The sequence below is a fragment of the Poecilia reticulata genome, linkage group LG9 (genome assembly GCF_000633615.1).
Source record: "Poecilia reticulata strain Guanapo linkage group LG9, Guppy_female_1.0+MT, whole genome shotgun sequence".
In the NCBI taxonomy this organism is placed as follows: domain Eukaryota; kingdom Metazoa; phylum Chordata; class Actinopteri; order Cyprinodontiformes; family Poeciliidae; genus Poecilia; species Poecilia reticulata.
In genome coordinates, this window is record NC_024339.1 from 31999367 (window position 1) to 32012506 (window position 13140).

The 13140-nt window shown below is 41.2% G+C and overlaps 1 protein-coding gene across 1 annotated transcript in view; it reads right to left on the bottom strand.

The window, feature by feature from the left end:
- adamts3 (ADAM metallopeptidase with thrombospondin type 1 motif, 3) overlaps positions 1-13140 on the bottom strand; it is a 206079-nt gene that overhangs the window by 105845 nt on the left and 87094 nt on the right. The window contains exons 6-7 of the mRNA XM_017306899.1: positions 5998-6081; positions 4122-4278 (exon numbers count right to left, since the gene is read on the bottom strand). Coding sequence (XP_017162388.1) covers positions 4122-4278; positions 5998-6081 — 241 coding nt within the window. The remainder of the gene's footprint in view (positions 1-4121; positions 4279-5997; positions 6082-13140) is intronic.

A 13140-nucleotide genomic window follows, 5' to 3' on the forward strand; every position in this document is an offset into this window, starting at 1 on the left:
GATGGATGGATGGATGGATGGATGGATGGATGGATGGATGGATGGTTTGATGAATGGATGGATGGATGGATGGATGGTTTGATGGGTGGATGGATGGATGGATGGATGGATGGATGGTGTGGAAAATGTGAAATTATTTTTACTCTGTACATGCATCTCAAAAGCTTAGGCTGAAAACAAACTTTAAAAATTGAGGGCTTTGTAGCAAACATTCCTCCAGCTCACATGAAACAGTGGATTTGATTCCAACCTCCGTCTGAATACGTTGTCTTAGCTTCCAAAGTCAGAACCGAGTTCATTTGAACGTAATTTCATCCCGACGTCGTCTTCATCTGCATTGATTGGTTAGACTGCAGTGTTTACCTGCTTTGCGGTGAAAATTAGATATGGATTTGTTGTAAAGTAATGTCTGTGTGTTTGTTCTGTTTCTTTGCAGAAGCGACGCTGAGGAACAGACATCATTATTATTATTAGGATGATTGGAAGATGAGCTTCTGATGACTAAAACATGCTTTGAATTGTCAGAATAATTGCATCAAGTTTTGTTTGTTGCAATCAATAAATTTGAAAATAAAGTGAAAACATGATGAAACGAAACGAAACTGCATTTTATCATCTTATAACTTTACTTTCTCTCTGAAAAAAACTGTTTCCACCGTTTGGACATTTTGGGTTAGAAATCAAGTTTGAACAAAACTTTTTTTTTTTTGTTTTAAATAGACCTTCAAGTATTTAAGAATCCAAATAAAACAATTTGTTTTACTAATGTCTTGCTTTTAAGAGCATCTGGCTTAGATAAGAAGGTTGTGGAAGTAAACAAAGTGAGGAGGAGTAAGAGGAGGAGGAGAAGAAGAAGAAGAAAAAGAAAAAGAAAAAGAAGAAGTCCAAGAAGAAGTTCAAGAAGAAGAATTTGTTCTTCCTTATGCAGAGCGGATGAAAAACATCAAGAGCTGCAGCAAGTGAAACAAAGTGAGACTCTTCATGACATGTTCCAACAAATGCATACGAAAAGAAGGCAACTAAACAGAACACATGATCATTTTTGGTTTGTTATATACACTGGAAATAGTCAAAGAATATGTAAAAAGACGACACACTTGAAAAGGCCTGTCATGAAACATGTTGCTGGACAATAATCTGTCATTTAGAAAGATGTTCTGCTCAGGTTCTGACCAGCATTATTATCCTGACAACCCTCATAACAGGAGTCTCCATATTAGTGAGCCATGGAGAGGTGGTGCGTGCCTCATGTTTTTCCACATAACCAGTCCGTGTTTTATTAGCAGGGTGTTTCTGCAGGAGTGCAGCTGTTAAAGCAATAACTTCTCACACTGTCTCACCAGACCACTCAGACAAATGGAGCACAGCAGCATCTGCTCCGTCCTTAAAGCAGGGGTGTCAAACTCCAGTCCTCGAGGGCCGGTGTCCTGCAACTTTTAGCTGTGCCTCTGCTGCACCACACCTGAATAGAATAATTAGGTCATTAGCAAAACTCTGGAGAACGTATCTACACAAAGAGGACGTAATTAAGTCATTTCATGCCAGTGTTTTGTAGCTGTGGCACATCTAAACACTGCAGGACAGCGGAGGACTGGAGTTTGACACCCGGCCTTAAAGCTACGTGGAAGATTAGAGTTCAGCCACTTCATTATAAATATTCCTGTAAATAAACTTGTTTGAATCTAGAAAACTGTTCTTTAAAGAAAGAGTTTATTGTCTCTGAACAACACTCACCACAAGGTGGCGCATACGAATCACGTTGATAGCCATAAAGCAGTAAAGAATACGTTTTGTGTTGCCTTCAGGTGACTGACGACTGCTCAGGTATTATGGAGAAACTCTGACTTGTCTTCCAATCATTTAAATATTCTACTGCTGCACGATTCCCCCGCAGCAACAAATCCTCACAGTGACACCCAAAGTGTCTCAGTTTGTGACACGTCTTCTTTTAAACAGCTTTTTTTTATTATTTTAACAGAAAGGATGAAATAGTTGCTCACATCCAGCAGCATCAGATTCATTACCCTGATAAATCGGTTTATATCAGCACTCGCTTCGCTCTGAAGGTTTGATTTTCAGATGTTGTCATTTTCAGTGTGCGTCTGTTTCTGACAGCAATGGAAGAAAAGAGGAAATTATTCTGTTTTTCAAAGTAAAAAACAAGTCCGGCAACTAACACAATAATTTTATAAAGTTTTTTAACATTTTTCTCACTTAGAGTAAAACCATTTTAGATTCACGACTCCTGGAACGAAATAATTCAACAGTTTATTACTTATAATTCTGAGGATTAGAAAGAATTTAGTGTCTCAATTTGATTACATGAGATCAATTCATATATTAAACAAAAATATTTCTGCAAAATATGTACATGTATTTCAATGCAGTTGGTGCTAACGACACTGCCACATTGAACTGTTGCTATGTGATGGATCAATTATTTGTATTAATCAGCTGGTTGGGTATACCTAACAAAGTGGGTGTAATTTTCAGCATAATTTTCTCACCGTTTTAAAATAATCTCTGCTTCTTATATTTTCCCAGCGGGATCTTGTGTTGTGTTTGATTCATTTCAGTATAAATTCATAGTGAAAACAAATAAGACTCTCAATTAATTAAAAACTAAATCAAAACGATTAGAAAATTCCCGCCTGGAAAGGAGAGAAAACAGTGAAATGTGAGAAAACAGTGAAATGTGCCACAAACCCCAATCAAGCTGCATTTTAATGTGGCTTTGTTCTTCCTGCGGTTTCGGCTCTTTATGAAACTCCAGTTGTTTTCACATAATTTATGAATAAACGAAGTTTCTCAGTGTTATGCTCCAAGATCAGATTTAATTTGATTTATCTCCAGGTAAAGTCCGTCTGCACTAAGGTCTGCTGCTCATCCGGTAGATCCAAACACTAGAAGTTGTACTCTGGTGCTTCCAGGAGCATCCTTCAATTAGACCCAAGGTGTGGTTACCATGGTAACTGAGGAAAATAGTAGCTTTATATGCAACGTGGCGCGCACTCAGAGCTCATAGAGCAATTACACTTTCCTACCTGTACACACTAATGCACATAATACAAACTTAGTGTGTGTGTGTGTGTGTGTGTGTGTGTGTGTGTGTGTGTGTGTGTGTGTGTGTGTGTGTGTGTGTGTGTGAGGAGGTTGGGGAACCGTCAACCTAGCCAACTACTATTCCCCTTTGGGTTAAAACTGCCTCCGTTTTCGGTTGTTTTGAGGTTTATGTAGTATTTTCAAAATATGCTCCTTATAAAAATATGAAATGTAAACATTTAAAGCTTTAAGAATGAAGCTTAAGTTTTATTTTTCAAAATAAAACTTCAACAGTATTAGACGGAAGCATCTCTATAGCAACTGTTATCCAAATGGAAATTAGGAAATTATTTGGATGATTATTTGTCAATTATTTTATTTTTAATTAATTTAATCAACTAAATTAATTCATTTTAATTAATAAATGTATTTAAATTATTTAATTTATTTAAATGATGTACAAATCAAATAAATTTTAGTTGATTTATTGCTAATTTACACAACATTTTCTAGAATTATTCCAGCTGTTTCTAGTCTGTGTTGAGGAAAGCAGCTCAGAGTGCTGCAGCTAACGGAGGGCCGGACCCGAAGCGGCCCCTGGGGGCCGGCCTGACCCGAAGCGGCCCCTGGGGGCCGGCCTGACCCGAAGCGGCCCCTGGGGGCCGGCCTGACCCGAAGCGGCCCCTGGGGGCCGGCCTGACCCGAAGCGGCCCCTGCGGGCCGGCCTGACCCGAAGCGGCCCTTGGGGGCCGGCCTGACCCAAAGCGGCCCCTGCGGGCCGGCCTGACCCGAAGCGGCCCCTGGGGGCCGGCCTGACCCGAAGCGGCCCCTGCGGGCCGGCCTGACCCGAAGCGGCCCTTGGGGGCCGGCCTGACCCAAAGCGGCCCCTGCGGGCCGGCCTGACCCGAAGCGGCCCCTTGGGGGCCCGCCGCACCCGACGCGGCCCCTGGGGGCCGGCCTGACCCGAAGCGGCCCCTGGGGGCCGGCCTGACCCAAAGCGGCCCCTGGGGGCCGGCCTGACCCGAAGCGGCCCCTGGGGGCCGGCCTGACCCGAAGCGGCCCCTGGGGGCCGGCCTGACCCGAAGCGGCGGTGGGGCCGAAGCCTTGGCGCGTGAGGAAGATGGCGTGGTCGTGATGTTCGGCGTGATCAAGGTCGCCTTTCTGCTGCACAAACGCCCAGCGGCAAACGTTCTCCAGACTCCGTGATGGGTTTCCTCTCTCAATCAGGCTGATGGACTGACAGACGAGGAAAAGGGAAAAGTGCTCAGATCATTTCCTCTCAGGCAGCAGCACAACATGACAGGCTCATTTTCAGCGAGGACACAAAGTAACGACGGAAACCAACCTATCCAGTTTCACATCTGGATTTAAAGAAAGTATTAAAAATGCACCAACAGCTCCTCTTCCTAATTATTTTTGACATTTAGCAAAAATAAATAGTTGCAGTAATCCCACCTGACCTAAAACAGCAGAAGTTCGCTTTGGTTTGACCTCAAACAGAAAAATAAAAAAGGTCATTCATGTTTTTACAGTGTGTGTAAAATTCAGGTTTCCTCTGAACAACCACAGCTTTAGCACAATAACGCTAATTACTGATGTAAGGCGGTAAAGTTCATTAGGAAATGGTCTCCCACACACAGCGCAACACAACCTTTGCTCTTAATATGAAGAATTAATGAATATTCACGCATGAAACAGTTGCATATAAAAACATGGAGGTCAATGCTTCACAAAAAAAACAGAAAAATAAACTATTTATTTGGATGTTAAACGTTCCTCAGGCGTTGAACTGTATGACCTCCGTTAGTTCACATGATCATTTAGGTTTTTCTGGGAGAAGAAACTCGTTAAGTCGGACTTGAGGTTTTTCCCGGATCCATGTTCTGATTTCAAATCTGCAGCAGAACTCATCCTGTCGTCTCGTTTGTCTCTGGGAGTTTTTACTGGAAAATCTCAGACCGGCTGTTTGTGTTTATTAGTTTTAATTATCTGTATATTTACCTTGGAAATGGCTGAGTATTAAATAAAAACCAAGTCAGTTGAACTCACTTTAAGCCTTAATATTTGACTTTTTACTGATTTGGGTTTAATCCTGTCATCCCTACTTGTTTTTCTACAAGTTCAACATAATCTGCACTAAATCATCCTAGACAAAGACAATTAAATCTCCCTGTGGGATTAATTTGATATCAAAGCTCCCGACTATCAGGACTTCATGTTGAATGTTTTTCATCAGTAGGTTTTGAATATTACAATAAATATTAAATGTTATTATACCCAAAGAAAACGTATCTTTTATCATTCAGTGGACCAAAATCTGATTATAATGATGATTTATATTGAGAATGTCACTGATTGGATTATTATTTATATATGAAACACAGGGAGATTTAAAATGGATAATTATCATCACCGTCATGTTTTAGAATAAAAATCAGCAAATAAGAACAAAGCTGCCATTTCTCAGGCTAATTACAGGATTTTAGTGAAAAAGAAGACAGAGGAGTAAAAAAATGTACTCAAGTAAAAGTAAAGAAGTATTTGGCAAAACGTTTACTCAAGCACTGAGTAACTGATCAATAATTTAGTAATTAAAAGTTGCATCATCAGACAGACGGATGTAAAGTTATGTGGACATTTTGGGTGTTTTATGAACCAAAATGAAAATAATTCATATGAATAACATAATTATGAAATAAGACCAGGCAAAAGAAGATTTTTCCAAAATCTGCAGATGTTTCTGGTGACTGTTTGGTTAAAACATGTTTGTTTTTCATTCAGTGGGAAGAAAATCCAGAAATTTACTCATATAAAAGTAAAAAGTAAAGCGCAGTAAAAAATACTCCTAAAAGTACATTTCTCCAAAAAAGTGACTCAAGTAAATGTAACTTAGTAGATGAGAATGTGACATCGGAACAAATTAACGGTTTCCACAGCGGGATTTTTCAGACTCACCTTGGCGTAGCCCAGCATGATCATCCTGACCAGAACCACGTTGATGTGAACGCCCAGCGACTCGTCGTGGTAAATCTCGTTCACCTGGAAACGCAGCGGCAGGCGGGGAGTTAGAAAACATTTCAGCTATTTACGCAAACGACACCTGCGTCACGTTTCATCGCCCGTCCAGTCAAGCCTGTGGGCAGCACTGTAATCACAGACCAGCAATAAACGCAGCCCTTCATTGTGTCTACTGTCAGGGTTCTGCTCAGGCTGCTGAGGAGCAAAATAAACTGTAATCATCTAAATAACAGTGGCTGAAGCCCCGTCTAAAATTGCAGACGAAAGTAGTTTCTTTAAAATGTCTTGAGATGAATTTGGTGCTGCTTTTGCGAGGAAGCACGATCTGATTTGGACAACCAGCTGTGGTTCGATAAACCCCTGAAAAGGGAACGAGGAAAATTCAAGACAAAAACGAAAAACAAAGCGTGAAGCTGAGCGAGTAAAACTTCTAACATCAACATGTGAAAAGCTGCTAGACTTAATATCAATACATGCAGGATCATTTGTGGAGTAACTGATTAATAATTAAACAGGGGAAGCAGTTAATAGAACATTTTCTGTTTGTTTTTTTTCTTACAGAATTTGAACCAGGTGAAGCTAAAATCGCCACTTGACAAATTTTTTGACCCATAATTACAGTCAAAGGCTTATTTTTTTTTTATCTATATATTTTTGTACAGTTTTGGCTTAATTGCTGCTCTGTTGTTCTTTCTGAATCTGTATGCTCCAGTTGAAGGGGCAGAATTATAATCCACCATTTTGAGTTTTACACCATGACGTTATTCCGTCATCAAACCAAACCTGGAGTGTTGCTGTGATTCTTTATGCATGTTTAAGCTAACTTTTTATCTCCATGGCAACCACTCAGCTGCTAAACGCCTGCTTGGACCTAGCCCCGCCTTCGAGACGCAGCTCCTCCTCAGAGCTACAGTTTCCAAGCCTCACAGAGCAGGCCTCCCCACTCGGCTCCTTCAGACTAGCCAGCAGCAATTAGCATCTGCTGAGCTCATTATAGGAGGTACTTCTCAGTGCAATGCTGGTAAAAACGTTGTTAAAGGGTTTTAATAGAGGAGCAACTTTGTGGTGACTTCCTGAAGGCGGAGTTTCAGAAAGAGCATGGGCTTCTTAAAGAGACGGCGGCCCAATTTTAAGGCCTTACATTACGCAGTCAAGTTATCTTCAGTTACAAAAACACTTAATCTATCAAATATGACTTGATTGTGCTATAAAATGGCACTTTGTGCCCAGAAAACAGACATGCTGCCCCGTTCAATGAGGAATGTTGATGTGACGACTTTCTGAAGACAAAGTGTTGGAACTTCTTGTCTGGGAAACACACAGCAAGTAATCCATTACTAAATTAGTTGAGGATTATTTGGATTAATCGCGAGTCATCGCGATGAATCAGATTAATCATTTCAGATCTACCCTTATCCAGACCATGTAGCTGAGGGCAGGAACGTAAACGGACCGGTACACTGAGCTTTTTCTTCAACACAACAAACCGGATCAGTTCCTGTTTATCTCCCGTTTCATCTCAGCAGGAAACGTAACGAGCAGCCAGAGAAAAAGTCGGAGGGGAAACGTGTGTAAAGGAGTCCAGGGTTCTGTAACGGCTGGCCTTCAACCCCGTCAGTGTGAGGAGAGCCGCAGTGACATCTGCCCCCCACGCCAACACTTCTGCCCTCTGGCGCCTCGCTGCACACGCCAGCTTCTTGCTAATCCAAACATTTGCATATCCATTGTTGGTCTGCATGAAAACCAAATTACTTCCAAATCAGGAAGCTCCCGCTGAGCGCCCAGCTGGATCTATGTGGAGAAGAAACCTTATTGCTTTGCAAGATAATGTGGAAAGTTGCATGATTTTGTTTAGGGAAAAGTTGTGTATTAATCTAATAAGTGAACCAGAGCGCACATCATATTTACAGCATATTGATTCTCCGATATTGCAGAGATGTCATATTACGCAACCAGTGGAAACATGGAGATGAGACGTTTGTTGACGGATTGGCTGCCGGTCGCAGTTCAGCCGTGCTGTGCAGAAAAATGATTGACTGTAAGTTGAGCAGCGATCAAGTCTGTGAATAAATCAACATCTAGTACAGCTCTCCGCCTCCCGGAGCGCCGCCGCCGCTCTGCGTTTCAATTCTTTCTGGCCCAATGATTTCTCACTAAATCTTCCCCATCTGACTGTCCTCAGAGCAGTTTTTGTCCCTCATCGACTCGAGTGCCGCAGCACCAAACAGCAAATCCATGCGCCGCCGTCTTCTGCCCTAAAAACTCCACATTTCTGATGAGACAATTTTCCTGAATGTGACTGGAGAGATGGCTGGGGGAGACGGATTAAACTCTGAACGCTCTCCTGTCGGCTGCTCCTCCTGATCTAGAAGATACCACCAAACAGCATTAGCGCCCGAAACGCTAATGCTGCAGTTTCTAAACTGCTTCCTCGCAGCTACAGCAGAGTTCATTCCCTCTCTGTGCACCACATGCGTTCAGTCTCACTTTTTATGCAAGCAGATGAAGCACACCAACCATCAGTGTCTCAGAAGGAGGAAAGCGGCGAACAGCTGAAGGTCTAATCAATGCAACAAACTCTACAGTCACTAAAGTCGACATCCATCCAGCAGAAAACACACACAGTCACCTGATATCAGCTTTTATGGCCCGTTTGTGTCTCTTTGGAGTAATTTCCTCTGTATTTATAGTCGCTTGCAGCCCGGCTGCAGGTCAGAGTGACTTTCAAATGATAAATATGAAATCATTAAGCAGCACAAAGACGAAAACTTAAAGCTAAGGGAGTTTTAAAGGCCAGACTGAAACTCTAAAATGTGATTTATTTATTTATTACAGTCAGTGAATATTAGGGCTCTAGCAGAACTTGAATGTCTCCCCAGTATCTGGGTCTGATCATCAGTTGGTTCTGAAAGTCTTTAAACTAAACATGGCAAAAACTGACTTTCAAATGTAAAGGCTCAATTCTCTGCTTTCGTATCATCTGGACTAAATCTATCAATCAATCAATCAAATTTTATTTGTATAGCACATTTCAGCAGCAAGGCATTTCAAAGTGCTTTACATAATTAAAATAAAAACAGGAATAAACAGTGAGAAAGAGAAAAGGATTTTGAAAAAGATTAAAACAAATAAAAAAAATTAAAAAAAAAGATAAAAACATTAAAACCTCAGAGTTTTAGTTAGAACGCCATCTAACAAGGGTACTCACACCTTAAAACCTTCATTAAAACATAAACAGTGAGAATAAGGAAATAAAAAGTAAAGATAAAAACATTAAAAACATCAAAGACATCAAAACCGGAACTCTAACCCTAATTTAGCCATAAGCAACTCTAAACAGGTGGGTTTTATGTTGAGATTTAAAGGCTCTCAGTGTTTCAGCTGTTTTACAGTTTTCTGGAAGTTTGTTCCAGATTTGTGGTGCATAGAAACTGAATGCTGCTTCTCCAGGTTTGGTTCTGGTTCTGGATGCAGAGCAGAACCTGAACCAGAAGATCTGAGGGGTCCAGACGGTTGGTACAGTAATAACAGATCTTTAATGTATTGTGGTGCTAAACCATTCAGTGATTTATAAACTAACATCAGTATTTTAAAGTCTATTCTCTGAGCTGCAGGGAGCCAGAGGAGGGACTTTAAACCTGGTGTTATGTCTCTATCTTCCTGGTTTTAGTCAGAACAGCAGCAGCAGCATCCTGCTTGTATAAGGTGCTTGTGGAGCACCATATAGCATTTGAACATGTCAAATAAACAAAAACAGATTAAAATACATTAGGAAATACATTAGCCTTACCTGTTGAACATATTATTCAACAATTTAAATCAATTTTAAGCATAAATGCATTGTGATTTTTCTCAAATCTAATTGAAATTTCAGAAAATGTGGTTGAATGTGTCACGCTGCAAGTTTTTCAAGAAGCTGAGGTTTTTTCTCTGCAACAGTAAATAATTGTTTTTCTAACGGTAAAAACTGTTTTTATTCCCGCTGTTCAACAGAATGCCAGCCACAGCTGCTATTTGCTTCAAATGGATCATGGAGAGAAAAGAAATGTCTTGTTGATATTTCATGTTGTAAGGAGTGCAAAAATAAGTACGGCGGTAGAGCTGTGTTGTTTTACAAGGAGAAATGCTTCAGCTGGTTTTATGTGGGCTGTGTGTGTGTGTGTGCGTGTGTGTGTGTGTACACTTATCGCTGCCAGATCTTTAGCATTGTAACTTCATAAACCAAATCCTACCAGGCAGCAAACACGGAAGCTCTTTCAGTCAGAGGAAAATGAAGGAGGAAACACTGCGCCATGTTACAGGTTTCCAGCTTAGAATATCAAACTCTGAATATTTGTTTTTCTAGTTTTTTCTTCTGCTTTTAATAAAATCTGCATCCATGTGGGTTAAATTTTGTGAAAATGCCATCAGACCCGAATGCTGATAGAGCAGTGGTTCCCAAACTTCTTCTCCTGCGCAACCCCAGCGTTTCCAAACATTTTCTGGGCCCCCGATATAGATTACAAATAGCTGTCTGGTTGAACGACGTGTGTGTATAACCTGTAATTAGTCAATTAGTCAGACTTTTATTTTTGCGGGCCCACTTCCTGTCTTGCACCAAACTCTTCAACTTATTTAAAGCCCCGCCTCCAGCGCAGTTTGAACACCACCTGTCCCACTGTGGCTGGCTGTTGGCGTCTTGCCGGAAATTCACCCAAATCTCTGAAACAACTGATTTGAACTATTGAACTGTCGGCGGTTGTTACCTGGGCCGTCACTGGAATTATCACAGCTGATCGCGGTCTAGCACTCTCTGCATGATGGATCAGATCCTCAGATCCTCTTCTGAGCAAAGGATGGCGAGCTAAGGACAAGAACTTTGATCTTTTGAATTGATTTATTTGGAATTAAGTTGTCCCTCATTGTGTATTTGTAGTTGTTTGTTGTTGTTGTTGTTCCCCCCCCCCCAAAATCACCAATACAAAATCACCAAAACTAAAACGGTGCTTGTGTCTTCATTCACACCTCAGGCTGCTTCAAGGACCATCTTCTGATGCTGCTTTTGTAGCCGCAGTTAGCTGCGTAGCCCATAACTGTTACACGTACGTGTGTGCGTGTGTGTGTGTGTGTTGGGGGGGGGGGGGGGGGGGGGGGGCTAAGAGGATTCTTAGAGACTCCCTGTCTCTAACTTTTTTGGGGGGCCAAATTAATGTACGTAGCTGGACATAGACAACAACATCGGTAGCCTACAGGCTACTTCTTAAGCTTAAGGTGCTGTATTGATATTAGTTAGCTAGTCATCTTTTAGCTAACATTACCTCCATCCAGCAGTTTTACTCAACTGTCGGTTAGTTTGGGAGAAAAACTGTGAAAACTTCTTTGCGTTTTGCTGCCATGATTCTAACACACCTGCGTAGCTCTGCACAGCAGCAGCAGGTCTCCTTCTCTACCGCACAGGTGTAAACCCAGCGCGAGCGTCGTAGAGCTCATGTTGCGTTCAAAGGCGGCTCGGAAAAACAGGCTACCACAACGGATGAAACAGTTTTAACTGCTGATAAAAGTGACAGAGGAGACGGATATGGGAAGTGTGGAAACCCTTACTGTATCAAATCGACAGGAATAACAGAGAGTTGGCCGTTCTAAGGTAAAAACCCAGCGCATACAGCGTTCATGTTTTTTTTTTTCTTCCCGCGCCCCCCCTGCAATGGCACAGCGCCCCCCCTAGGGGGCGCGCCCCACAGTTTGGGAACCTCTGTGTTAGAGTAGGTGGAGATAATCTTCACAGAAACAACATTTAGAGAAAAATCAAGACTTTGGGTAAAAGGTTAGTCAAAAGAATTGTCAATTCAGTAACTGTCACCTTCAGCTGTTATAAAAACGCTGCTTATACATCAAACATCACTTAAAAGAAATTTAGCTTCACAGTTTAAGGCCTTGAAATTGGGCTGCTGTCTCTTTAAGTGGACCGTCAAAACGCCCTCTTTGTTCCTTCAGTTAACTCCCACTCCCTCCATTGGAGACGTTTTTCTCTCCTCCAGCTGTTTGTGGGAGGCATCAGCATCAGGTCGCTGCATTAAGGAGGTTCAGAGGGGAAGAACGTGTCTGGTTTTCTGTGCTGACCTCATCTCATCCTGTCTGTGAGCAACATGGAGGGAGGACGTCAATAATCCTCCACTCTCTCTGAAAACGGAGAAAAATCCCAACAAAGAGGCTCAAAAATCTGTTCTGGAGTCTAAAATTAGACCAATGGAGGCTGTTCCAGCAGAAAAACAACACGATTTGCAAACAGCCCGTATGGATCTCCAGATGCCTCCACAGTCTGCTGTGGATGCAAACATATTTATTATTAGTTATCAAGCCACGGCTAGTAGCTGCAGCAATCGTTTTTAATGTAATAAACGTCTGTATAGCTGAAAACTCTTCTGATGCATTAATAACTTCCACTGTTGTGAAAACGGATGAAGGAGCTGCTGAGTTGAACTGATTCAGAAAACTAAGATGTTAAGTTTTAATGAGGAAAGTTTAACAGAAAACATTCACCTGAAGGCTTTTTCTGTGTTGAATAGATGTGCTAAACTAAAAACATAAAGTCTGATTATTAACCTTGATTATATATAATTAAGCACAGAATTAATTAGTTATTTTCATTCATCTGCAGCTGGTTTTAAATAGGAAATTGGCTAAATCACTTTGATAACTTTTTAATTTACATTTCTATTAAAATAAACTCCATGATAAAGATTTTTAACACACTTTTCAATTAATAATCATCATCACAGCAATCAGGAACGGCTAAACAGCTTTTAGTATGTTTCCTTTTTTAGATGATTTATCCTCTGGGGTGAACTTAGAAGGGCTCCTTTTCCATCACCCTAATCTTTGCATCTCATCACAGATCATCTACTGGATCCAATTAGGGCTGTTGTAAACGATTATTTTAGTAATCGAGTAATCTATAGATTTTTCTTACGATTAATCGAGTAATCRGATAAAAACAACTATGAAATAAAATATTGGTAAATCTTCCATAACACCAGTGTTACTATCGGATATCAACATCAGTCTATTTTTTCCACATTTGAGCTTCCCTACCAGTTACTT